General features: G+C 29.7%; 1 protein-coding gene across 13 annotated transcripts in view; it reads right to left on the bottom strand.

The window, feature by feature from the left end:
* The window catches only part of LOC127738874 (serine/threonine-protein phosphatase 4 regulatory subunit 4-like), a 66,383-nt gene that overhangs the window by 10,354 nt on the left and 30,241 nt on the right, over positions 1–25,788 (bottom strand). For 7 of the 13 annotated variants that reach the window (XR_008000200.1, XR_008000201.1, XR_008000202.1 and 4 more), the window contains 18 exons: positions 23,980–24,087; positions 22,036–22,157; positions 20,222–20,344; positions 19,214–19,335; positions 18,185–18,259; positions 17,440–17,559; positions 16,497–16,574; positions 14,179–14,265; positions 13,375–13,557; positions 12,454–12,559; positions 11,350–11,642; positions 10,091–10,132; positions 9,236–9,313; positions 8,508–8,634; positions 7,009–7,071; positions 5,875–5,940; positions 2,473–2,871; positions 784–844 (listed from right to left, as the gene is read on the bottom strand). Coding sequence is in view for 10 of the 13 variants with exons in the window: in XM_052250329.1 (XP_052106289.1) it covers positions 784–844; positions 2,473–2,871; positions 5,875–5,940; positions 7,009–7,071; positions 8,508–8,634; positions 9,236–9,313; positions 10,091–10,132; positions 11,350–11,642; positions 12,454–12,559; positions 13,375–13,557; positions 14,179–14,265; positions 16,497–16,574; positions 17,440–17,559; positions 18,185–18,259; positions 19,214–19,335; positions 20,222–20,344; positions 22,036–22,157; positions 23,980–24,087 (2,253 nt within the window). In the remaining 3 variants the exon portion in view is untranslated. Of the gene's footprint in view, positions 1–783; positions 845–2,472; positions 2,872–5,874; positions 5,941–6,385; positions 6,437–7,008; positions 7,072–8,507; positions 8,635–9,235; positions 9,314–10,090; positions 10,133–11,349; positions 11,643–12,453; positions 12,560–13,374; positions 13,558–14,178; positions 14,266–16,496; positions 16,575–17,439; positions 17,560–18,184; positions 18,260–19,213; positions 19,336–20,221; positions 20,345–22,035; positions 22,158–23,979; positions 24,088–25,788 lie in introns of all 13 variants that reach the window. The other 6 variants (XM_052250334.1, XM_052250337.1, XM_052250335.1 and 3 more) reach the window with 4 other exon arrangements.

Genomic DNA, 25,788 nt, shown 5'->3' with positions numbered 1-25,788 from the left:
AAATACTGTGGATTCATAATTATTCGTTGGATACCAATTTTCGTGGATTTCATTGATACTGGTGAACCTCAAATTTAAATCTTCAACAAAAGACACATTTTATATAAAGTTGTATGCAGACTTTGCCAAAAGCACGAAATCAAATAGTCACGAAAATGTAAGATAGCCATAATCCACGAAAATTGACACCCACCAAATTAAACGAATCCACAGTATATTGACATCCATCACCATCAAACAACAGCAAGTATATCAAGTTACATTAATACAGAATACATATAGATAATATAGAAATTGTTAAAACTAAACTTAAAAAGTATTTATATTTTGAGTAAAATGCAGAAAAGTACATAAAATGAATTGAAATTTAAGTATTTTATTAATAGTTAAAAAGACTAAAAAAGAGTGAAATAATTATTGGAAATATATATTTACTTTATAAGAATACAATCTGATTAAATACAGATTCTGTGTCCACACTTTGCTTACAAGGATCTGACAATGCTCCATTCTACTTTCTGTTTTAAAAACACCATTCAGGATCCTCAGGTTTTGTCCTAATAATACATCTTTTCAAAAATTTGGAGGCAGAAAATTCATTGGCTGATGTAACAATTACTAGAACGGAAAGCAGAAAGGGCGTGTTGTCAGAATTTCGTAAGCAAAACATGGACACAGGATCTTTATCTTAATTAGACTGATTAATACATTGAAGGAAAAAGAAAAGGAATGACAATATTTTTACACACAAAAAAATTAGAAACAGAAAAGATTAAAACTTACGTAGTTCCAGCACTGCTGGGAGGTTTTGTCTTTGTATTACTGCTTATTTTACTTCCTGAGGCTGCAAAAAATAAATGAAATAAAGCCAATCAAAAAGATATTCAAATTGTTTGGCTGAACCTGAAAATATTGTCTCCAATGTGTAATATTTGCTACAATAGGACATTATTTCGCTATTTGATCTATAAAAAAGTAAATATAAACAAGTTTGCTGTGAGAGAAAAAAATAATCTGTAGCGATAAACAATCGCAAGGAAATTAACAATATTCAAACAACATATGTAATTTACCAATACTATGAATATTGTATTTAATTACAGCTCTTCTATAAAAGCATGCAAAGCAAACCTTTGATCAACTTGCTTGCTATGTTTGCTTGGATGTTTGAAAACAATAGGTAGACGGAGTTTCAGTCTGTTTTGTATATACTGGAATTTGATTAGACAATAAAAATTGACATGCAATGAAGTTAATGTTTATTGTCCAATCAATTTCCAGTATATAGTAAACAGACTGAAACAGACTACCTACCTTTTGTTTACAAACATCCAAACAAACATAGCAAGCAAGCTGATCAAAGGTTTGCTTTGCATGCTTTTATAGAAGAGCTGTAAATAGTGTGCAGTAACTTATTCAAACCAGTCTCTCTGTCCTATATACTAAGTCATAAAGCAAAACACATGCTCATCTAGGAAAATTAGATATGATATATGTATAGGAAATATTGCAAATGTCATGATACCTGTATTTCAAATAAATATTCATTACTATTAGCAGAAAATACACAAACATAAACTAAACAAAAGATATTTCTATGAAAAGATTGTATCAAAAATACACCTGCATACAATCTTTAACTACAAAAACAAAATTCATACCCACTCCCCAATTTGTATAGATAGAAATGGGAATCCAATGTGTTGTTATTAGAAATCTCTTTATAAAAAAAAAAAACTAGATGCAAAATTTTCTTTGGTAGATTCCTTGAAAGTTTCATGATCCAGTCATCAATTGATTCATGATCCAGTCATCATATATCCCCACTTCATTATGGAAGGGTTATGAAGAATTATTGGTTATATTAAATCAGTTGTATTAACCTGAAGCGGGACAGACGGACGAACGGACAGACCGAAAAACATAATGCCCCTCTACTATCGTAGGTGGGGCATAAAAAGAAGGAAAATGGTCAATGCTGTTACTATATTCATAGCCATCTCTTACTATTACAATGAAGGTAAACAATGATAATAAAATTATATGGAAGCTTTTCATACATAGGACATGTTAAAGAATATATTCTATCACGAGTTATGAAGAAAATTGAAGGTTCATGCCATCCAAAATGTCTATAAAATAAATATGATTAAGATATAAAGCACTGTTATTGAATATCTATATTTAAAATAATGCATTATTCATTGCAGAAACAGAACTAAACAGAAAGAAATGTAGAACTTTCTCAATAACTTATTCATTCAAAAACATAACAAAAGATAAAGAAATGTTGAGCTTTCTCAATATATCATTCATTCTAAAAAAACATAACGAAAGAGAAAGAAATGTAGAGCTTTCTTGATACATTCTTCATTCCAGAAAAAAAGAAAATCAGAAATGTTCAGCTTTTTCCATGTCATTATTTCATGCTTGCGAAGCACTAAACACCGAGCATTCCTTCAAACTTCTCACCACTGTGATCACGAGTCTTCATCATGTCTGGGTGTGGTGACGATCGTCCATCACTGGCAAGAAAGGCCCTCTGAGGATGTGGGGATTGTCTTCCATCACTAGCATACTTATTCCATGAGAAATGAGGTAGCTTAGACCGGTTTACTGATTTACTATTCTCTATTTTCTTATTGTCTATTTCAATATTAGAATATCTCCTGAGTTTTTTTAGACCATTGTCTTCATTCAGTTTGTTCTTATTATACATCTTTTTGGGTATAATTGGTGATGTCTTCCCTATTAAACCATTGTTGAGGTCTGGAGTAGAGCTATATCTTGGTAGTCTCGATAGTTTAGGAGAGCCCACAGTCTTCCTGGTTGTATTTACTTCTTTTGTAAAGTTCATAGTTGTTTTAACTCCTTTGGAACAGAAATACAAATATGCTAATTTGATATTTAACTCGGAACATTTCATGCTGCAGAATGATACTCTTCACATCTCAGCATTTTTAAATAATAATAAAAAAAACATGAATGTTCAAAAATGTATAGATCCAAGTAAATTGAGGAAGGTTGTTTCATAATTCAAAATTGAAAATTAAGAAGACCTTTTCATCAATTAATTTTAAAGAAATGAAAACAACAATGTCCTCTGCTTGATTTTATTTCACAAAAATTGCATCACTGACTCATTATGGAATGAAACCGAAATTTCATGACTATTTATCCAATAAAAAAGTGTTTAAAATTAAAATGAGAACCATAAGAGGAACAAGTTACCTGTTTTTGTATGTTATGGTATCATTTTACACAAAAAATATCATTTGTTTTTATTATTTAAAATAGTTATGACATGCAACAACATTTAATATAGTTATGTACAATATAAATAATGGTAAACATTTAATGCTTGCAAAAAAATCAATAATCATACATGAACTTGTATAAATTTTGAAGGCACTATTAAATAAACTAATAGAATACCATAGGATTTTTGCATACATTATAATTTTTCTATGTAAGTTACATTTGATCTTCTTTCTTTTTCCAGCAGTTTGCAATTCAACAAAAGTATAAGAAAGAAGTGTTTGGCATGGAAAAAATTCAAAAAAAAATTCATATAAATGTTCTTAAAGTTGTATTTCCCTTTCAACCTGTATAAAACAGAACTTAAATATTGGCATATGAAGCCATATTTCATATCTACTATGGATTCATTTATTTTCGTGGGTACTAATTTTCATGGATTGGGGAAAACTTGCCTTTTCGTGGATATATGATTTCATGGTTTTGCCAAAGTCTGCATACAACCCAATAGAAAATATGAAATGCATTGAACATTTAAATTCGTGGTTCACCTGTACCCACGAAAACCACGAAATTGGTATCCGACGAATAATAATGAATCCAAAGTATATTATTTCAATCATTATCCAAAATAAATAAATCCATAGAAAAATCAACAACCTTATGAAAAAATTACATATCTAAAATTTCAAACTTAAACAAATCATGCAGAGCTAGTATTACTCAAAAAATAAAAAGGATAATTTACACTCCAAATGTTAAAACTGACACAGAAATAAATATTATTAAAATCATCTCTGAATACACAAACATAAAAAAAATATCATGCCTTAATCTGAACTCTAGTTCAAAAAAATTTTTTTATCATGAAATTACTTCATTTTGAACTGTACCAGAACAAAAAATATTCCCAAAGGGTCCTCTCATTTTTGTAAGTCCTGCTTAACAAGGACAGGAGTAGTAAGGATACTAATTGTTTGTCTGTCTGTACTTTTGGTTTCTAGATTAAATTCAAAATACCATGGAGCAAACCTTTTAATTGATTGACTGATTGTTGGTGTTTAACGCCACTTTTAGCATAGTTGGTTAAATCATGGCATCAAGTTTTTAATGGTTGAGGAAGTTGGAAGTAAATGAAAAGAGCCACCAATCTTTGAAAGGAGACCTGGCTTCCCTAGTCAATTAAGATAAGTGTCAAAATTACCTTCAACAATGTGACCCTCACAAACTCAGTGTTTACCAGCTAGTGATCACTGCAGTTGAACTACTTAGACCACTCTGCCATCAAAGCCACCAACAAACCTTTTGAAATATTTATGTAATACCATGGACAATAAAATAAAGGTTAAGTATTATGATTGCAGTAGCTTAGATAAAAGTTATTTCCCTTGATTATTATCCTTATTCTGATGGTAGATGTTGGTAGGGATATTTGTAATTATTTGATTACCTAATTCTCGAAAAAAAATTGATTGCTAAACAATTTGATTGCAAGTCTGAGCTGGAATTTTTTTTCTATGTGTCCAAACAAAGCAGCACTAATTTAAGATACTGTGTTTTTATATTAAACTATGGGTTACTTAAGTCCTTTTGAGAACTTAATATGCACAGACAAACCATGAATGCAAGTAATTTGAGAAATACCAAATTTGTATTGCTTTACCTAAGTCTAGCATATGAATATTTTAGGAATTTGCCAATTTTAACAATCTTAAATGATTTTTCAAATAATTCTCATTGGGAATTGGTCCTTTAGTTTACAATTCCGTAGGAATTATATCAAAAACTATGGTATTGCAAATACTGCATGCAGAAAATATCCTTATTGATATTTTGGTACATCAAATTAGAACACAGAAAAATATATGTAAAGGTGTATAGTAAAATATGACACTAATTTGCAATAATAGACATGTAACTGGTAGGCAAAGTGTACAACAGATAACAAACTATTGTTATGTTCAGGTTTCATTCATACTTTACACTGGACAACATCAATGGATTTACATCTCTTTTTAATAATCGATTTTTCTGAATCCTGAATATACTCTAAAATTAAATTTTGAGACAAGATATTTCCTTTCCCGAACAAGTATTACTGGTTCACTACAATGCTGAGCTAAAGTGAAAAAAAATGTTCATGGCTTATATTCTACTAATTGGCATAAAATATTTTTTTGTATATTTTTGCAGTCTTCACAAGAATTTTCTTTTTTTTTTACTTACAAGCCAGAAAATCAGTTTTTCATATGATTTCTATAAAAAAAAATTTAGCTTGTGAGGCCTCTTTCCAAGAAAATTTTCCTAGTAAAAATTCAATTTTACTGACCTGGGTCATGGTTAATTGTGAAGACTTTTTGTTTCTGATGAACTTGTTATCTAACTTCAGTATGTAACTAAAAATGACTATGCTTTGAAAAAGAATATATTTTTATTAACTTTTCTAACAGTAGCTCATAACTGTAAGGAACAAGTACTTACTCCACCGAAAGGGAAGTAACTCTTGTTTAAATATAATTTTTGAGTCAATTCATGAGAAAATTGATTAAAAAGAGATATTGACCATGCAAATTAAAAACACTTTCTCTGGGATTTATGTACCATGCTTCACCTTACCTAGTCTGGGTATTTGTGACAAAGAATTACTGGATTTTGATTTTGATAAATGGGTTTTTGAAGTATCTAAAGAAAATAGGTTTTGTATTATTAATTAGTATTCTAAAAGAGTACACACTAAATAATAAGTTTTATAACCAAACTGGTACAGCTGTTCACTATTTTTCTTGCAACTGGCCAATTTTATTTTATTTTATAAGAAGCTGTTTAACTTTAAGAATCAGGTGTTGAAACCAAAAATGCTCAGGTAGAACATCTTAATGTCTAAGCCTAATGTCTGAAGTAAGCTGTTTCACATGAGCAATATTGATATCAATTCCTAACAAATGTTTGTATAGCTCTTGACAAAACTTAAAATTGAAATCACCAGTTAAAGTCCTGATCAGTTGCAAGGAAACTTGATAACACCTGTATAAGTTTTGGGTGTAACAATGTTATCTGAAAATCTAATCACTATAAAGCCGTTTTGTTTATTTGCCTTGTATTACGTTTATAATCATAGAAGGGTTACCTCCTAGTAAATAGGTTGGATACAAAAACTTAGAAGTCACACATGCACGATCTGTTAAAAAGAAATTAAAACTTTGGTGTTTATCTTTATTTAGGAAATTTAAAAGTTGAGGCAACTAGTATGCTAACATATTTGTTACAAGTCTTCAATTCTACATATAATTTGTTTAAAAAAATAATAAATCTCTTTCGCCAAAATTACTCTGTAGGTTTTACCTGAGATTTACTAAGTTTTCATGTAAATTAAAGGTTTTGAATTCAACAGTTATTCAAACTTTTCAGCAATTGTAAGAATTAAAACAGAATTAACAACTTGAAGAAAACAGGTGAACAGTTGTGTGGCTTCTGATGTAACTGCTTTACAAAATTTTTAGCAAAGACAGGGAAAGAAATATGAATGTTAATTTATTTAGCACAGTTTTAAAACTGCACCAGTGAACAAAAATTAAATACAAATCGTATAACTGTAAGTAAATTAGAAAGTAAATAACTGGTAAAAAGTTATATATGTTTATTTTATTTCCTTAGAATATATCTGTTAAAAAAGGGGAAAATTGAATTCCAAAGACTACCGGTACTAAATGTGCCTACAAGTGCATTGTGAATAATAATTATCATTCTGACCTTTTGAAGAAACTTGAGTTGATGAACCACTGGAACCTGATGCTGTACTGGTTGCTTTCGTTCCTAAAATATGATATTTCGTCATCAGCAATTGTGTGATACTTTCATATCTTGACCATACTCACCAATATGCCAGGCCTCGTCATAGTTTGACAATTATCTTGATAACAAACATTCTTAGTATTCTAATATGAGGGTTGTTCCATAAAAACTAACATGTAACCCAGGGAAGGCACTTCTCATCTATGGGTGGGTGTTTTAGTACAATAAACGTGAAACTAAATTCTTAAATTGCCTCTATAGATAGTTACCCCATTTTCAAAATGTTTTTCCAGGATACCATGTATATTTTAATGGAACAGTCCTAAAAAAATTTCAGAATATACTGAATAATATATATTGTGAGTAGTTAGAAATATTTCATAAACATTAAAAGTCATAATTATAGTTTTTACGATTTTTATAATTTCATTTTGAAAAGTACTCTTTGGTTAAACATAAAAAAATAGTTGGGTGTAATAATTTTGTTGATAATTCATTCCAGTACCTCATAGCTAAATTATAGGTTTTAATTTTGTCTACAATTTAATTGAAATATAATAGTTCAGGAAAAATATTCATATTCAAATAAAAAAAAAAAAAATTCTTGTAATGATCAAAACTTCATGAAAATTTAAATACTTTTTTGTTTTCAAAATATGCTTCTTCATAAACTATCTAACGATTATCAATGTCTGTAAAATTATCTTGACCCTCACTGTATTAGTATAACATATCTTCAGTACTATAAACATTTAACACAAGTATTAGACAAAATTATTATATTTGCTTCCTACAGAATAGTCCATTCATGTATTAACTAATTTTCAAAAAAGCATAATTTCTATTCAGATTAAAACAAAAGCCTTTTATAGTTAACCATTGCCAAAGCTTCTCAGTCATAACTTTATGTTAAAGTAACCACATAAAGTTACCTTAAATCAGGGACGCTTTGCTTAAACTTTTTTTATTTTAACAAAAATGTTTAAAAATATTCTCTTACAATCTATCTAAAATTGTCACCTTGCAGGAAAATAGGTTAACAAATGAATGGTTTATGGTTTATGATGTAAATAAAGCAATATGTTAATCAGACGATAAAAATGTTTTATCATATATCACTATATGTCTATATCATCATATTAAGAAATGATCAACATAGACAGTAAGAAAGAACTCAAATTATCTGCCTTTCCAATAAACATTTTACATGCCTATCAGAAACTAGTTCTCAGGTATTAATTGCAAATTAAATTTCTGAACTTGAGCGTACCATAGTTAAATTTACATTCCATAAAAATAAAATTCTCAGGTAGGCGGAATACAGAGTTGTCTTTCTTGTGCCTGAGAACCAAAATCCATATAAGTTAAAAATAGCTTAATAAAATTCAAAACACTAAACACCTATATCCCATTTATTAGTCATTACTCAAATCTATAGCATTATAGTAAAACTTTACCCTTTTTAGGAGCTGGTATTTTGCTTCCTCCATTTTCGGATTTCTTTGCAGAAGGCGTACCCTTTTTATCTCCCTTTGATTTTTGTTTTTCTGCTGCCTCTTCCTCTTTCTTTATTTCTTTCTCTTCCTACAAGGACATACAAAAACTAAATTTAGCCTTCAAAAAAAATATCATAACAAAGGTCAGCCTATCGTAAAAGAAAAGAAAAAAGTCAAATAAAATTAGGGAGTTTTACAGATTAGATGAGTTTGCACACAACTAGCACACATTTAATTTGAACAGAATTTAAAAAAAACAATGTGTTATTTACCCTCATTTTTTCAAAATATCATCTTCTGAAATATAAAATGATTCATTCTTTTGTTGATTTCTTGCATGAAAACTTGATAACAGGTTTATGCTGTAATATCTACAATTGATGATGAAGTTCATAGATTAAGCCTAACTAACGAACAAGGCATGTTGATAGTTTCAGCTTTTGTAATCAATGATGTCAAGACAAGATTTGAGTTAAGTCTCATATCTTAATTATAAAACATACAAATAGTCAATGTAACATAAACATAGAATGTAAGTCAGTAAGCTTGCTAACATCTACATAATTTTGTCTCTGGTGGACAATTGTATAATTGGCTATTCTACCACAACTTCTTTTTTTTTATATTGATTCATCCTAATAAACTGGTTCTGGATTTTCAAAGTGATTCTATATACTCTGAAAACTAACATTTGTTATCAACAACTTTTCCTCTTCTTCCTTTGCTTGGTCCACAAGATCATGTTCAAAAAAGGATCTTTTTGTTAACTACAATAAAAATTATAAGAATTATAAAAAAAAAATATTTTTTTTAGTAACATTTTCAATTATTTCTAACCATTTTCTTATACTGGCTTATTTTAGAACATATAAGCTGTCCTGTCCTTATGGTAACACTTTCAATGAGACTATTTTGACCTTAAAAAATATCTCAAAGTGACTTTTAGGATATATTATTTTATGTGGTGCTCTTTTTAAATTTGAAGATTGTTTTCTAAATATTTCATTTACAGGTACTGTGAACCCATGACCACCTTTCTAATAAGTCTTTACCAATAAAACTAAATAAGAGTATATTGAATAGATAAAATAAGCTAAAATAAAACAAGAGTGATCTACCATAATTTGTTCTCCTGTTTTATTCAAACACTGAAAAGTCATATGTAAAGGTATAAAAAATGCCTTATAGGACTGTAAAATCATGATATTATCACCTGTAATTATTAATTAATGATTAAAGGTTCATCTTTTGGGCTTCAATGTGCAACTAAATATTTTCAATAACATCTTATATGTATATCATAAAATGATTTCATATAAACTACTTTAAAATTTTATTCAATACTTTTTATTGAAACCTTTTTGCTGAATGCAATGTTTGAAATCTTAGATATTAAACATTAGATATGTTTAGCTATTTAAAAAGCACAATCTGGAAATCATGCAAAATAAAAGGGAGATAATATCTTCAAATTGGTCTAAAAAAAAATGAAATTATCTCCCCTTGACTACAATAAATACATTTCTCACAATGTTATTACTTACAGGCTCCATCTGTACATGTATTTTATCTAGGTCATCAACAGCCTGTTAAGAAAATACAAAAAATATTAAAATCTCTTCAAACAATAGTGAAGTTGTAGCATAAATTTTACCAAAATTTAAGGTACCATAAATTTATAAGATGGATTCCAAAACTGAAAGCCACAATAACAAATGCACTAAGTAAGATTTATCAAAGGCAGATAAATACTGCTCAATCTTTTTTCTAATTTAAAAGGTAAACAACTTTTCTCACCGTTAAAACTCTGTAGGGATTTTTAGGGTGTAAATGAACAATGCAGAATACAATTTCTAACTGTTTAATAAACTTTTGATAACTTCAAATTAAACAGACCTGTTGTAAGATTTATGATGTATTTCTATATTGTTTCATTTGAATTTTACATGATTATGAACCAAATTTGTTGGTTTTTTTTAAACATCACGCTGCACAGCTGATTTTGTTGAAATCAAATTTATCCTGAGTGAACTGACAAGAATTTGTAAGACACAGATCTCTTTGATGAAGTATCACGGAAAAACAGTATTGTCATACACACTTCTGTTCATTCTGAATGGTTCAATTTTTAATTGTAATACAGAATGGCTATACCTGACTGCATAATTGACAATGTATTTGTGATAGCCTTTATATAAAACAATAGTTGCTACCATCTTCTTCGTTCAGTATCTGGTGGTTAGTTGTCTCATTGGAAATCACACCACAACTCCTTATTTCTATATAAACATATCCTATCAGTGTTTGTACGTAATCAGAGTAAGATCCTTTCAACTCTGTTGAATTCATGATTGTAGACAAGGGGCTGAAGCATTTTAAGTTCAGCATATGGTGAAGGCATTTGTTCATTGTTTCAGTCAAAAAGTTCCTTCAAACTGTCTGTTTTTGTAAAATGTATATGAATTAAGATTCATACTGCAGTTAACAGACAAACTCTCTTCAAAAATCTTTTTTTTTTTAACTCAAAACAAATAATGACAACTTGTAAAGGATAATCTGTATTTTAACAAGGAATTTCAATTTCATCCTAATTTATGGATTGTCAAATCAAACAATGGCTTCCTATGTTATTACTATTAAGATAGATTAGACTTATGTAGTATCCGATACAACTAGAGCGGTTTGGGCTTTACCCCTTTTTTTCAGCTACCTCATAGATATTATACAAAACAATGCATTCATTAGCCTGAAGACAAAACCTACCCCCTTTTTCCACATATGTTAGCCAGTTATGAATACTTACAATTTTAATTGCTGCTAAAACATCCCTATCTTTTTCACTTAATAATAATCTTCTTACACAAGTTTCTAACTGCTGTAGTAAATTTCTGTCTGTAGGTAATTTGATAATCTTTTTTAACTGTGGAAGTATTGAACACAACCGTAACCGAACGTTTGGCACACTATCTGATTGAAGTTCTAACACATATTCATAAAAATATTCCTTAAAAAAAGTTTTTGAATATAATTCTATCACATTTTTACAAACGTCAATAAATAAACTCCTATGATGACAACTCCTTCCATGGCAGAAGTCTGAAATAAATAAACAGATTTAAAATCATTAATTTTCATTTTAATTTTTACGTTTTTTATGTCACATCTATTAAGGACTTTTTTGAAAGAAGTTTTTCTCAGCTTAAAACCAATAGAATATTAATATGAACTAAATGGTTTTTGGTACCAATTTTGTAACAGTTTTAAATTGAATTGTCAGAAATATCCAAATTATATTCCTAATGTTTTATGCATAAAATTTCAACTCTTCACCATTGTTCTTTGTATTGTCAGGAAACAAATGACAGCATTTGTAGGAAAACTCAACAAGAATTCTAAAGAGCTTAGGATTTGACCTTGATATATGTAGCTTAACAGAATAGCAATAGGATTTGTTTTTAGCAATCACCCAAGAGAAGAACAGCTAAAAAATGTGCTATTACTTTATAATATTGTAATTCAAAATATTTTGTGACATTCTTATTTTAGGGGAAAATGCAATAAGATTTGTATAACTTGCATTGTAAATTATGAATGCTTTATTATATGATGCATTTCCAGATATTGCTTTAAATATTAAAAACTTGCATTTCTTTTTTTTTTTATGAGCAATCCCATTAATAAATGCAGTTGTTTATTGTTAAAGAAAGTATGTTGACATCTAGATGTCTTTCGACTTTTTTGTGTCATTGAAATGCTGTATTGATGACTTACCCAAATCTTTTATTCATACTTAATAATTTCTAAACTTGCCGAATATTTCTCCAAGTATTTGATTGAATTTTTCTCACATACATCAACCAAGCATGTTTTTTCTCTTGCATATGAAATAATTGTAAATGCTACATACCTTCTACAAAACAATGGAGGAGTTCTTCTCTTTGGGTTAATTTTTTAATTTTTCTAATAATTTTCAAGGCAGATCTGCAGGCTGCATGTTTCACAGGCAAAGCCCTCTGTAATAAATTATATAGGTTTTATTGAAAGAAAGTGATGTGCCTCATTATTCTTAGCAGATATACAGTAGATAAAATAAATATTGATGGCTAATAAATGTTTTCAATTTTTTTTTTTTTTTTGCAATTTTAGTTCTATACATGATTATATTTTGTGCAAAAACTTGTTAATTTATCTATCAGTTTTATAAAAGTGTTATACATTATGATAAATGTTCTGCTTGTTGAAGGTAAAATTCTGTCATCTTTTTTTTTCTATTATCACTTTTCATCCAATATGTCTTATAATCTAATATTTTACATAGCATACGAAACATGAGTACCACAAGTGTAGCTAGGACGACTTAACCTTAGGAAGGATCTGAGTTTCACCATATTTTTCAGTTGGATTTATTTTGCTGAATCTTTGTGTAATGTTTTGTAAAGTATTGTCTTTTAATGTTATTTTTCATGGCTATGTGCGTGCTTAAAAAAACAAGGTGATGTGGTATCCATCAGAGTCCAAATGGAATGGATGTGAGCAACTGATGGTCACCATACAGCCATCAATAATGATCAAAACCCATACTGTATAGTAAGCTATAAACGAAGCTGACATGGCAAAATGTGATTTCAGGTTTTAATTGTCTCCTTGGTATGTGCTTACATTTTTTTAAATTGCCACATCGAAAATTTCAAAACAATGGCATGTTCCTGAGCATCAAATATCCATGATGAAAATATTTTCTACAGAACTCAAAAGTTACATGCCAAAATTTAAAAGCAAAATAGTTCAAAAGCTAAAATGTTCAAAATTATCTACACTAAGTACCTACCGCAGATTTAATTTTAGGATATACAACTGGAATGACTTTTTGGTAGAGTACATCACTAGAACAACACTTGATTAGACAGGACAAATTATCCATCAGATGTTCCTGTAACCTCCAGTTATTAGAGGTAAATATCACAGGTTCAGAGTTCAGTACAGCTATTATCACATCATTTAGTACATGGAGCTGAAATTATATAACAGATGTATAATAATATGCAGAAGTCTATATATATATATATATATAGAGATGAGGGCTTACAATTTTTAGATTTTCTTTTAATCATGAGCTAATCAGAAAGAAATTGTTGAATTGATCCTGCTTCTTTTCATTGTGTCTACCTGTGTTCTGCTTGGTTTCAACAGATGTGATTATTAAAAAAATTACTTGTAAATTTGATTATTAAAAAAAATTAAAAGAAAATTCTGTCAGAATACAATTTACTAATTGCAAGAAAATTTGTTAACAAATGTATTATTTTTGTTGTAATTGTAGAACACTTTGAGTTAACAAGAAATTTTTTTTAGAAAAATTCATGTTTCAGAAGCTTGACATATTAAGCTCAATATTGATACTTTCTCTCGATATTTTGTATTATGGCAGTTTTTTTCCTTTTTTGGTGACATATCATACCTATAAAAGCTATTAGTATAAAAAAAAAGTAAGATTAAGTTAACAGCATATTAATGCTTTGTTATTTGTTACACAAAACAGTATAACAATGGAACTTTTTTAGATTCATCTTCTTTACTTAATTGTGTTGCATGCCCAAATGCCTCATTTCTAAATTCATTAAGCATTAATTACCTTTGATTCTGACAATGAATGATTACTACCAGTCCCTGACAAACAATCTAATATACATGGAATATTTGCTATCACCCCTTTTAATACCTGTAAAATATAAAACAAAGATTTACAAAATTTTAAAAGAACATTGATATGAAATGATACTATTTAGTTATCATAAATGAATCCTTACAATTTAATGAAGAGAAGGGGTCTTGGTGTCTGAGAGGTCTAAGTATTTATCTACATTAATCACTAGTCTGTCAGCAATGAGGTTGTGAGTTCTAACCCCACTTTGGCAAAGTGAGTTCTGGTTCAACCTTGATTGACTGGGATTGCCAAATTTATTCTAGAGGTCAGTTATTCTCTCAGGATATTTGTGCTTTCTCCACCAATGACAACTGCTCACCATGAAGTATCCTGACCGACCACAGAAACAATTAAATTTGACTTTGACATTGAAACAAATATCTCCTCAGTTTCTGTTTATCTTAGTTACAAAATCGGTGTGTAAAAATTGAACAAGAGAGCACACGCTGAAATGTCTCGCCTACTTTACTACCATTGATTTTATGTTGATAGCCCTAAATATATAATGTTTTACTACAAGTATCAAATTAACTTATCATGATCCAAGAAAATGAGGTCAAGGTCAGATAAACCAAGCCTGAAATACATGTACACCTTACAATCATTCCATACATTGAATATAGTTGACCTATTGCTTATAGTATACAAGAAACAGACCAAAGCATGAAAACATTACATTGACCAATGATCCATGAATATGAGGTCAAGGTCAGATGAACCCTGCCAGACATGCAAGTACACTTTACAATCATTCCATACACCCAACAGAGTTGACCTATTGCTTACATGTTAAGAAAAACAGACCAAAACACAAAAACTTAACATTGAGCAATGAACTGTGAAAATGAGGTCAAGATCAAATAAAACCTGCCAAACTGACATGTACATCATAAAATATTTCCATACACCAAATATAGCTGACCTATTGCATACAGTATAAGAAAAATAGACCAAAACACAAAAACTTAACTTTAACCACAATGAAAATGCCGCCAAGGTGCGATGCCACCTACCAGTTGGACATGTACACCTTACAATCATTCCATACACCAAATATAGTAGACCTATTGCTTATAGTATCTGAGATATAGATTTCACCACGAAACTTAACCCTGTTCACTGATCCATGAAATGAGGTTGAGGTCAGATGAAAACTGTCTGACAGGCATGAGGACGTAGGCACATACTAAGTATAGTTATCCTATTACTCATAATAAGAGAGAAATCAACATTACAAAAAATCTTAATTTTTTTTTCCAAGTAGGTAGTCACCAAACCATGAAAATGAGGTCAAGGACAAAGGACATATGACAGATGGAAACTTCACAACATAAGGTACATATATACAAAGTTTGAAACATCCAGGTCTTCTTCCTTCTGAAATATTAAGCTTTTAAGTAGTTAGTGATCGCTGCCGTTGCCGCCGCCAGATCACTACCCCTATGTTGAGCTTTCTGCGAAAAAAGTCAAGAGGCTGGAAAAAAATATATGTTTTGCGATGGAAATTCATCTTCATGAAAATATAAAATATTCCTTAACATAGCATAAAGGAACTCTGTTAAATCTCCTTCCATTCCAATACATAGAGTAAATATAGGAAACCTCATACTCAGACAAAAAGATGTTTTTTTTCTAAAATGATATAGATTTTATATTTTCCATTCTATAAAAGTATAAAAACATAAACATTATTAACCAAGAGATCTCAAACTGCTTTCTTAGGTAAGGGCTATTCCATTAAAATGTATGTGGGAGGGTAGGAAGGGACTTTCATAACATCCCTACAACCAAGAACCAGTTTTTAGATAATTTTGCATAATGGTAATAGAAGCATACTGAAAAAAGACCCATGACCCACATTCAATAATTAAACTTCCCTTCCTACCCTCCCACATACATTTTAATGGAATAGCCCTAAAGTTATATACTTTTCATTTGAAAAGCTCTGATTTAAATTCTACGATACTGCACTTTAGGAGCTGTATTTCCAATAAAACAGGTCATTAAGGATGATGACAATGCAAAAACAGTTATCTTTCTTACTCATCAAACTAAATATAGTCCCGAGTGGGAACCACTGTTTCAAGTGTAAGAACTTTATTGAGAAAACTCATAGACTATGCCTATATTTTGAGAATAAGGTCCCTCTATCTAACTTTTGAAACTTCTCCAAGAATTTGATAAAAGTAAACCTTCATTAAATATTGAAAGGCATTTAAAAAGAAATTAAGGAACCCAGTACTTACATCTACTGACTCATCCTTCAACAGAAGTATTAAGTCTGGTTGTATAACAGCTACATGTTGCCCTAAAACTCTAGACACCTGCAAATAATAAAAAAAAGAATGCATGTGTTTTTCTGCTAAGCATATCTCCACTCATAATTCAAAGTTTCAGAAAACAGGAAGTTGCTGTCTGACAGATCATTTAAGCACACAAAATTAACAACTCATCACTGTTAAGCTGCTGACCAAATATGACACAACTCTGTTCAGTGGTATTTGAGAAAGCTGAAAAAAATTGTTTGAGTTCATTCAATATATTGAAAAATTCAAAGTATCATTCTCATCACTGTCAAGCTGCTGACCAAATATGACCATAGGTGTTTGCAATATTGAGAATATAATAAATCACACTGGTCCTGTGGGTAAATTGAATTAACAGTGAATGATTTAAGGATGTTCACTACTCTGTTTAAAAGCCATTTAAAAGACTATTATAAATTGATAGAATATAAATAACGGAACTAATAAAGCAGAAAAAAATGAAGGGTCTGTGTCCTTGTTTTCCAGATATAAGCCATTGAAAATTTGGTGGGAAACGATTCTCTCTAGATTTTTCATACATTTAACATTTGCACTTTTTTCTTTCAAAAACTATGAAAAAATAACAAAAAGTTGATAAGATTTTCAAATATGGCTGTTTAAACTATATATAATAAAATTATGGAAAGAAAAGTAGGGGTTAGCGGTCAATGTTTTTTATTGGCTTTACATGGATAAAACTAGTGGATTCTGAATATCTGACAAAAAGTTAAAAACAAGAGAAGCGATCATCCTTAAGATGTAGCATCTATCTATACCCTCCCTTAAACAGATTGGGGCTGTGAATAATATCAAACTTTTTTTAACTACGGTATGTAAATGATAAATTTTACTACTTCCATAAATAATCTAACATGTAACCTACCTCATGAAAGCCACCCGATACAGTTTTCCGAACTTGAACATTAGGATCTTTACAAAGACTAGAAAAACATCCTAATAATTCCGATTTAAAATGCTTTGCACCAATAAATAACACCATTGCCTGAAAACATACATTAAAATTTAAGGTGTACAATGCAATTTAAAAACAACCAAACTAGCAACTATAACATCTTACCTTTTTTGGTGTTTTAAGCTCTAGCTTCTAAAGTTTTTATTTGAAATATATGTAGTTTTCTTATAAAGTTTGTTTTGAACTCAGTGTGAGGTGTTGAATTATTCTTATGGTTGAATGCCTTTGAGCGACTTTCAATATGTTTAGCAGGGTTTTGAAATTACTCTTAATAATCTTTATTATCTTGAATCTTCTTTGCATGCTGTTTAATTCAGTCACATGACAATCTGCCTCATATCTTATATCAATAAATTCTTATTTTAATATCAACAATAAAATTACAATTTCTTGTCTCCTATTTAAGGTATGACTTCTGAGGTTATAACTAAATTTGCAATTTTTTATTCCTCAAGTGTTTTGAATTGTAGAAGGATTTATTTAAATGATCAATATTTAAATATCCATATCCCCCCTCCTGCCTGAAATAACAGTTAAAAATTGATTTTTTCCCCAGTAAGATTATCCTTAGAAAGTCTAACATATACTTTAAATGTGTTTATCTTTAACTAAAGAAGGAATCATTTAGGACCAACTATCTGTAATAAACTCTTACAGGAAAATTATATGCACAGTTTTTCCTACATTCCAAAAATTTGTCATCTTCGGTAAAATCTGGAATTTCTGTTATCTGAAAAAAATATATAAAAAGTTAGGTAAAATAACTAAATTGAACATTTTAACTACAAAAGAAATCTCAACAATTATCAAACTATCTTTATCAGTTATCTATTTTCCAGTGGTAGTCCAAAAGTCCCTCCTTTCATCCAGTTAATCCTTACATAGCAGGCCCTATCTATTGTATTCACTGTTTATTTGTTCTCATCCTGAATATGCATGAAATATTTGACACTGGACATTCAGCAAACAACAATGAATCAATCAGTCATTCAATCTTTATCATATATGCAACTAAAATTTCAGTTAACATTTAATTGCTTTTTGTCATCATGATGTGACATAACGCAATGATATTTTTGTCATCATGATGTGACATAATGCAACAATAAATCAATGACTGAATTAGCTTGTGATTTCTGTTTTGTTATTTTTATTCTTCTATCTTTGTAGTATTTGTAAATGAAATGTGTAAATATCATTTTAACTCTTTTCTCTTCTTTGAAAATATTGCCAATTTTTATTTCAAATTTACTTTTTGCTGAAAAGCAGTTTTCTATATCTTTTGATAAAACAGATAAAACCTCACCATGGTTACATGATTATTCTTTCCTGTTTACTGTGAAATCACACTTCTTATTATTGTCTTTGTGCATGTATTCCCCTTCTAAAACACTTTCTTACCATTATTAAGGATGTACTTAGGTGAAATTAAAAAAATCTAGAATTTAAAACTGATACTATAGGTCAGAAGAGCATTAGTTAGGGAACAAAATAAGCTAAAATATTGATAGGTTACTTTTGGTAAAAGACCTTTTATTAGCTATTGAAGTCTTATATGAAAAGTAAAATGGGTGTTATGGGGCAAAATATTTTACTCTGTATGGTAGGAAAAAAACCAAGGAGTCCGAACATCTGACCAAGGAGTCCTAAACCTGACCTAAGTACATCCTTAAACTATACTTACTGTGGGACTAATATCCTTTTCTATGTCTCGGTTTCCTTTAAGTTTTTCTAGAGACAAACCAACTTTACACAACTTCTTAAAATAATCAACAAACCACTGCTTCTGTTCATCTGATAAATACGCTAAAACAGAATATACAAGTTACAATTTTTTTTATTTTTTTTTTCGCTTGTCATTCATTTAATGTGTTTTTGTCTGCACATTATGTAATGATAATAATGGATGGATGGCAATCGTTCCTCTATACATTAAGAAACAAAAACTTGCTTTTTAATAAATTGCATGTTGATAACAGATATACAAGTTACTGATTTTTGTTTCCGTATTTTTCTTACTTTCCTTTCATTTAATGTGTTTTTGATTAGTAAATTATGCAATGCAAATGAAGGATGGATGACAATCTTTCAACTATATTAAGAACCGGAAACATGGCACTGTAGCAGACTACAAGCTCAGTCTGATTTTTATCATGCCACCTCACAAGGTAATAAACTGCAGAAAGACATGCCATCCCATCTGGACATAATATTCTGATTCTGAGCCAAATAATCTTTGCTCTTATTCCTAAATGTTGCATGGTTGGCATGGAAGCAATTGCAAATACCAATTTAAAGGTACATTTCTTTTTTCTGTCTGCAAATTTTATTAATGATCTCTAGTATTCAAGGAAAACGTGTAACCACAATCCATAAATGAGTTTTCAATGCCATGTTTGTGCTAAGAACTAGAGGTAATATTGTAACAAAAATATAAGTACATATGTATACAATCTATATTATGTTTGCAGAGCACTATCTATAACATATCCTGTTTTCTTATGACCAAATTAAGCAGAAAGTTTATACAAAAAAATTTATATCAGTTTTTTAAGCATCAATGATTTTAGACAGCATGCTTTCAGACTTTGTTTTTCATACAATCAATAGCAATACAATCATATGTTATTTTACAAGAAGTCTTGTCTCTACATTATGTTGTAAATGATGGAATTTCATTGTTAAAACTCACCCAGAAGGCCATGAGCGATTTTACCAATCTGTTTACCAACTTCTGGCAATGTGGAATCTTCAGCCTGCATGGCTTGTTGACAGAACTTACATACTAATGGAATGATTGTTGTTGAACATGTTTCTACAAGTATAAAGGACTTCATTATGATATAGCAGTGAAATATCATAGATAAACTTCCTTGAATTGAACCTAAATGCAAAACTTAACTGAATTCACTCAAGCATACAATGTAGGCTCAATAGTTCCAGAAATATCTTAGTATAAACACATTGTATATACACCTTTTTACTGATGAAGACTCTATAAGTAACTCTAGATGCCTTTTTTGTTTGTTTGTGTTATTAACCTGCTAAAATAACAATGGATGTCAAAGGTTAACCTTTAAAATTTAAAATTGTCATGTAAAATGTAGGTCAAAGTGACCTGAAATTAGCAGCGGACCTGTGTTGTAATATGTGAAAGGTTTGTATTTGTTTAATATCATTAATATTGCACAGTGATTTGGATTTTAGAATGAAACTGAACATAGAAATTGACCAAAGCAAACAGATGCATTATATGCCTTTTTAGCTCTTATTGTTGGCCACGAAAACTCAGGATAAATGTGAAAAGTTGGGACAGAAATTGTTAATCTCAAATTGTATATTTTTATTGACTGTTCATCTACAGTTCCACAATTTCTGGGTGTTCCAAGCAATAATCATAACAAAATCTATATATACTACCATAATTTAAATTTAGTTGCTACTTTTTTCATTGGTTTAGGAAACAAAATTGTTATTTCTTTCATTGAGTTACGATTTACTACTACAAAATCAACTGAGAGTTACTGTAAATTCAGAAATTATTGCGTGCATTTATTATTGCGATTTTGTCATTTTAGACTTAAATGCGATTTTAATTTTTACGATTTTGAGAAACATCCTGTTTAGTTCATATTAAATATTTCAAAATGCGAGTTTAAATTATTGCGTTTACAACTCTGTCGCATTTGTCGCAATAATAAAAACCTCGCAATAATTTCTGAATTTACAGTAAACTATTGTTCAATCAACAGTTTTGCAGTTAAAAAAATCCAAAGATATCAGCATCCCCTGAAATTAACCCACAATGAGTCTGCAATGACTAGAAAATCTTTAAATATGTTTGGTTTTCAAAAAAAAACAACTAAAACAAACTTAAACATACATAACACAGACTTAAACATACATAACACAGACTTAAAACCAACATTTTAACTATTAAGCTGCAAAAAAGTCAATATTTTATACTTTTCCAAAGAAGCTTTTTTTTTTTTTATTCTTCAATAAATCATACATCAATTCTTTTACTTAGTTGAAATCCTTTACTTAGTGAGAATTGCATAATAACATAATTTCAAACAGATATTATCAAACTGCTCTTAAAATCATTTCAAAAGTTATAAAAGATAAAATGACTGCTTTTCTTTGATAGGTAATTACAATTTCTCTAGTTTAATTTATTGCAAAAATCCTATTACAAGCTTCTGATTAAATACAAATTCTTCAAGTTGTTTCTGGCAAATATGAATATAATTTTCATGCAAGTTATTAATTTTAATTGACAAATTTATTAATGGGTATTTAGGTTTTTTCTATAAGATTTATATATTTAGTAATTGGAAGAAGTCAGTCCTAACTTTTAGAACAATGGAAACAGCACTCTTAAGTCTTGCCTTAGTAACTCCAACAAGGCCAGACAAAAACTGGACACTTGTCCAAACCTTCCAGAATCAATTAAACTGGGTAATAGACCTCTTCGTCAATTCTGTTAAATTTAACAAATCCTACCAGAATCCAGTGAAGCGAGTACATTAACTACTGTTTCCAGGCCATGAACTCTAACAGAACATTCTTCATCCTTTGTCAGCTCAACTAATTCTGGCAATATTGCACTCTTTGTGGCTTCAAGCCTGAAAAAAACAAAAAAGTAGTGTAAATGTATTGGCAATTTTTCCAATCATTTTAAGACCATAACTTCATATAAATAAAAACAGTTACTGTGGATTTTATTTTTCTGTGCACTAATTGATGTGAATTTAGAAAAAAAAATGTTATTTTGTTTGTAAAACATTTTTTCCTGATATTTACAAATTCTGCATACAAGCCCATTGGAAATTTTGTCTTTTATTGAACATTTAAATTCGTGGACCTAAATACACAAACAGACCTAAAAGTTCATTTTCCAGTTTCTTTTGAATCGACAGAAATTGTCTTTCATTTCTACAATTCACACATTTACTGGTAACGTGAACATTCATCCTCTTTGATCTTGTTGACTGATATTCTCTGTATCATGATACTGCCATGTTGATTATGATATGCCAAAATCATGTAACCATTACAAAGATGGGAAAATATCCAACATTGCAATATGCAGAAATATCAAACATTGCAATATGCAAAAAGATTAACCATCTCCAATATGCAAAACAATAAACCACTCCCAATATGCAAAAAGATTAACCACTCCAAATATGCAAAAAGATTAACCACTCCCAGTATGCAAAATGATTATTCAGTACCAATATTCAAAAAGATAAACCACTCCCAATATGCAAAAAGATTAACCACTCCCAATATGCAAAAAGATAAACCACTCCCAATATGTAAAAAGATTAACCTCTCCCAATATGCAAAAAGATTAACCACTCCAAATATGCAAAAAGATTAACCACTCCCAAAATGCAAAAATATCAGACATTGCAATATACAAAACGTCAAAATATTGCCATTAACAATTTATTGTATGCAAATTAAAAATGTCAATATTATTAAACATATTAATGGAAGCTTTTCAGGTATTGTCAAAAATCTTCTCAAATATTTCAACTCATTTTGTGGTATTCGCTGTGATAGTTTATAATATATGCAATAATTTCTGTCTAGACTTTCAAAACAAACCATTATTTTATATAAACAATGATATTGAAAGATTTGTTTAGTTTCAAAGGCACTGACATTCTTTTTTTTCTATCTTTATTCTGATATACATTTTATATATTGATTATTTTAACATGTAAATTAATATAAAGTACAGTGCACCATCTGAACAATTTATAACTCAGTGCAAAACAAATTAATCTTTATTGTTTTACTGTGTAGCAGTATATCTTTCTCCAAACAATAAACTTAATCAATACCTTTTACACAAACTGGTGAAACCTTATCACTGAGTGAAATGTACTATGATACAGAGGCGTTGCCAATTTGTTTTTGACAAATTGGAAAACACATCAAACTAATTAAGTTTATACGAATTATAGAATTATACTACAGAATTATAGAATTATACAATGTTAAAACAAATAACTAGGGTTTTCCATCAGTCATTGGGGATTTAGATCTTGATGTATGGTATAGACATTGTCTGTTGTTGAAGATGGTGTATTGAGCATGGGACTTTTGACCTCTAGATGTTGTTTCTGATTTGTTCAATTGCTATTTCATTGACACATACCAGACATCTCCTTTTATTCATATTTTCAGTGAGGTAAAAAAATTCATAGTTTTGTTTCTAAATTTGATTTTTAGGGATTAATTTTCCTGGTTTGCAGTATATACAAGTATTGTTCTAAGTAGATTAATATTTTGTCTGGGTTTTAATTTCCTGGATAACATCTATCCAGGAAATAATCAAAATCATAACTGGATCAAAATGTCTGCTTTTACAGTACATTAATCCTTTCATCAATAACAATCTCATACTGTAAAATACTTTTATAACTAACTTACCCTAACCCCCTAGCTACAGAGTGGAGCTGGTTACACATACACCCTCTCACCTCATAGTCCACATCCTGACACAAGGACTGCACAACAGGCAGAATCTCTTTTTTAATTCTATATAAAAAAAAAAAGATGGTCTTAATAATATAATATATCTGTTTTTTTCAAAAATGTCGGGAAAAGGCTGACTCCGACTTTTACCTTATATTTGCATTGGTATTATTTGGGTCTCAAATCGAAAGAAAAGAAATCTAGAATCTGCTTAAATTTTGGTAAATGACCTTTTATGAGCTATTGCAGTCTTACATGAAAAGAAAAAGTGTTGTCATGGGGCAAAATATTTTTCCCTGTATCATAGGAAAAAAACCAATGAGTCCGAACATCTGACAATAATTCCTAAAACTGACCTAAGTACATCCTTAAATATAAAATAATAACAATACAAAAAATACTAACACCCAAATGCTGACATTTTATAAGATGTCCATATATAAAGTTAACTGTTGTGTGTTTGTATTTTTCTGGTTTATCTTTTTCCAATATTCAGTGTTTTAGGTCTTAACTTATGTTCACAATTATTCTATGTTCTTTTCAAAACCAGGCCATTGCCAGCTTTCTGGAAAAGAAACTCAAGGAGATTTAAATAATGGAATTTTTTGTCTTAAAAAAATTGATATTGTTTTCATGGTTCTAGAATAAGGAATTGATATACTAAACTATAAGGTATATTACAAAAATCAATGTTAATAATTATAGTCATTTATTATGGAAAAGATACCATTACACCCAATGCAACCCCTGTTCTGAAAGCCTGTTTCTTGTTTAGTCTTTCTATTGCTTTTCTTTGTATTGTTTTTTAAACGATGGACAGTCAATTATTACAAGGTGGATCCGGGATGTTCTTAAAGGATGTAGTGTGTTGTAGAAATATTTTGAATCTTCCACATTGCTCCATGTTTACGGCATGTTTTTATAATTAAAACCATTCTATTTTTCAACTGATGTATTGAATGAATATTTTTAATCTTTCACAATCTGTTTGAAATAAAATCCTTGTAACATCTTTGAACACACTCTGAATAGTGAAAGCTATATCTAATAACAAACATGTCTGTTAATTCAAACAATCTTCTATTCTTATCTAACATATTACCCGTCTGGGGCACAAAGTACATTTTACAACAAAAACTGCACAAAGTACATTTTACAACAAAAACTGCACAAATAGATAAAAGAAGATGTGGTATGAGTGCCAATGAGACAACTCTCAATCCAAGTCACAATTTGTAAAAGTAAACCATTATAGTAAGGCCTAGGCTCACACCGAACAGCAAGCTATAAAGGGCCCTAAAAATGACTAGTGAAAAACCATTCAAACAGGAAAACCAACGGTCTAATCTATATAAAAAACGAGAAACGAGAAACGAGAAACACTTATGAACCACATCAACAAACGACAACCATTGAACATCAGGTTCCTGACTTAGGACAGGTGCAAACAAATGCAGCGCGTTTAAACGTTTTAATAGGCGCCAACATTCACCCTACCTGAAACAATAGTGTAACATCACAACATAGAAAGACACACTATAAAATATCAATTGAAATGGCTTAACTCAATTAAAAGATATATTAACAAAAACAAGCTATTAAGTGAACATACACTGAACGAATAAATTTGTACATTTTACAACAAAAACTGCACAAAGTACATTTTACACCACAAACCATACAAGAAGTAAGTAAGTCATGAAAATGTCAAAACAACTAACAACAAGCCTTCATCATGTTTATCTGTAGATATTTTGAGGAGAA

This window comes from Mytilus californianus, unplaced genomic scaffold (assembly GCF_021869535.1).
Source record: "Mytilus californianus isolate M0D057914Y unplaced genomic scaffold, xbMytCali1.0.p SCAF_4, whole genome shotgun sequence".
Taxonomy (NCBI): domain Eukaryota; kingdom Metazoa; phylum Mollusca; class Bivalvia; order Mytilida; family Mytilidae; genus Mytilus; species Mytilus californianus.
This window is presented reverse-complemented; position numbering and strand designations above follow the sequence as displayed.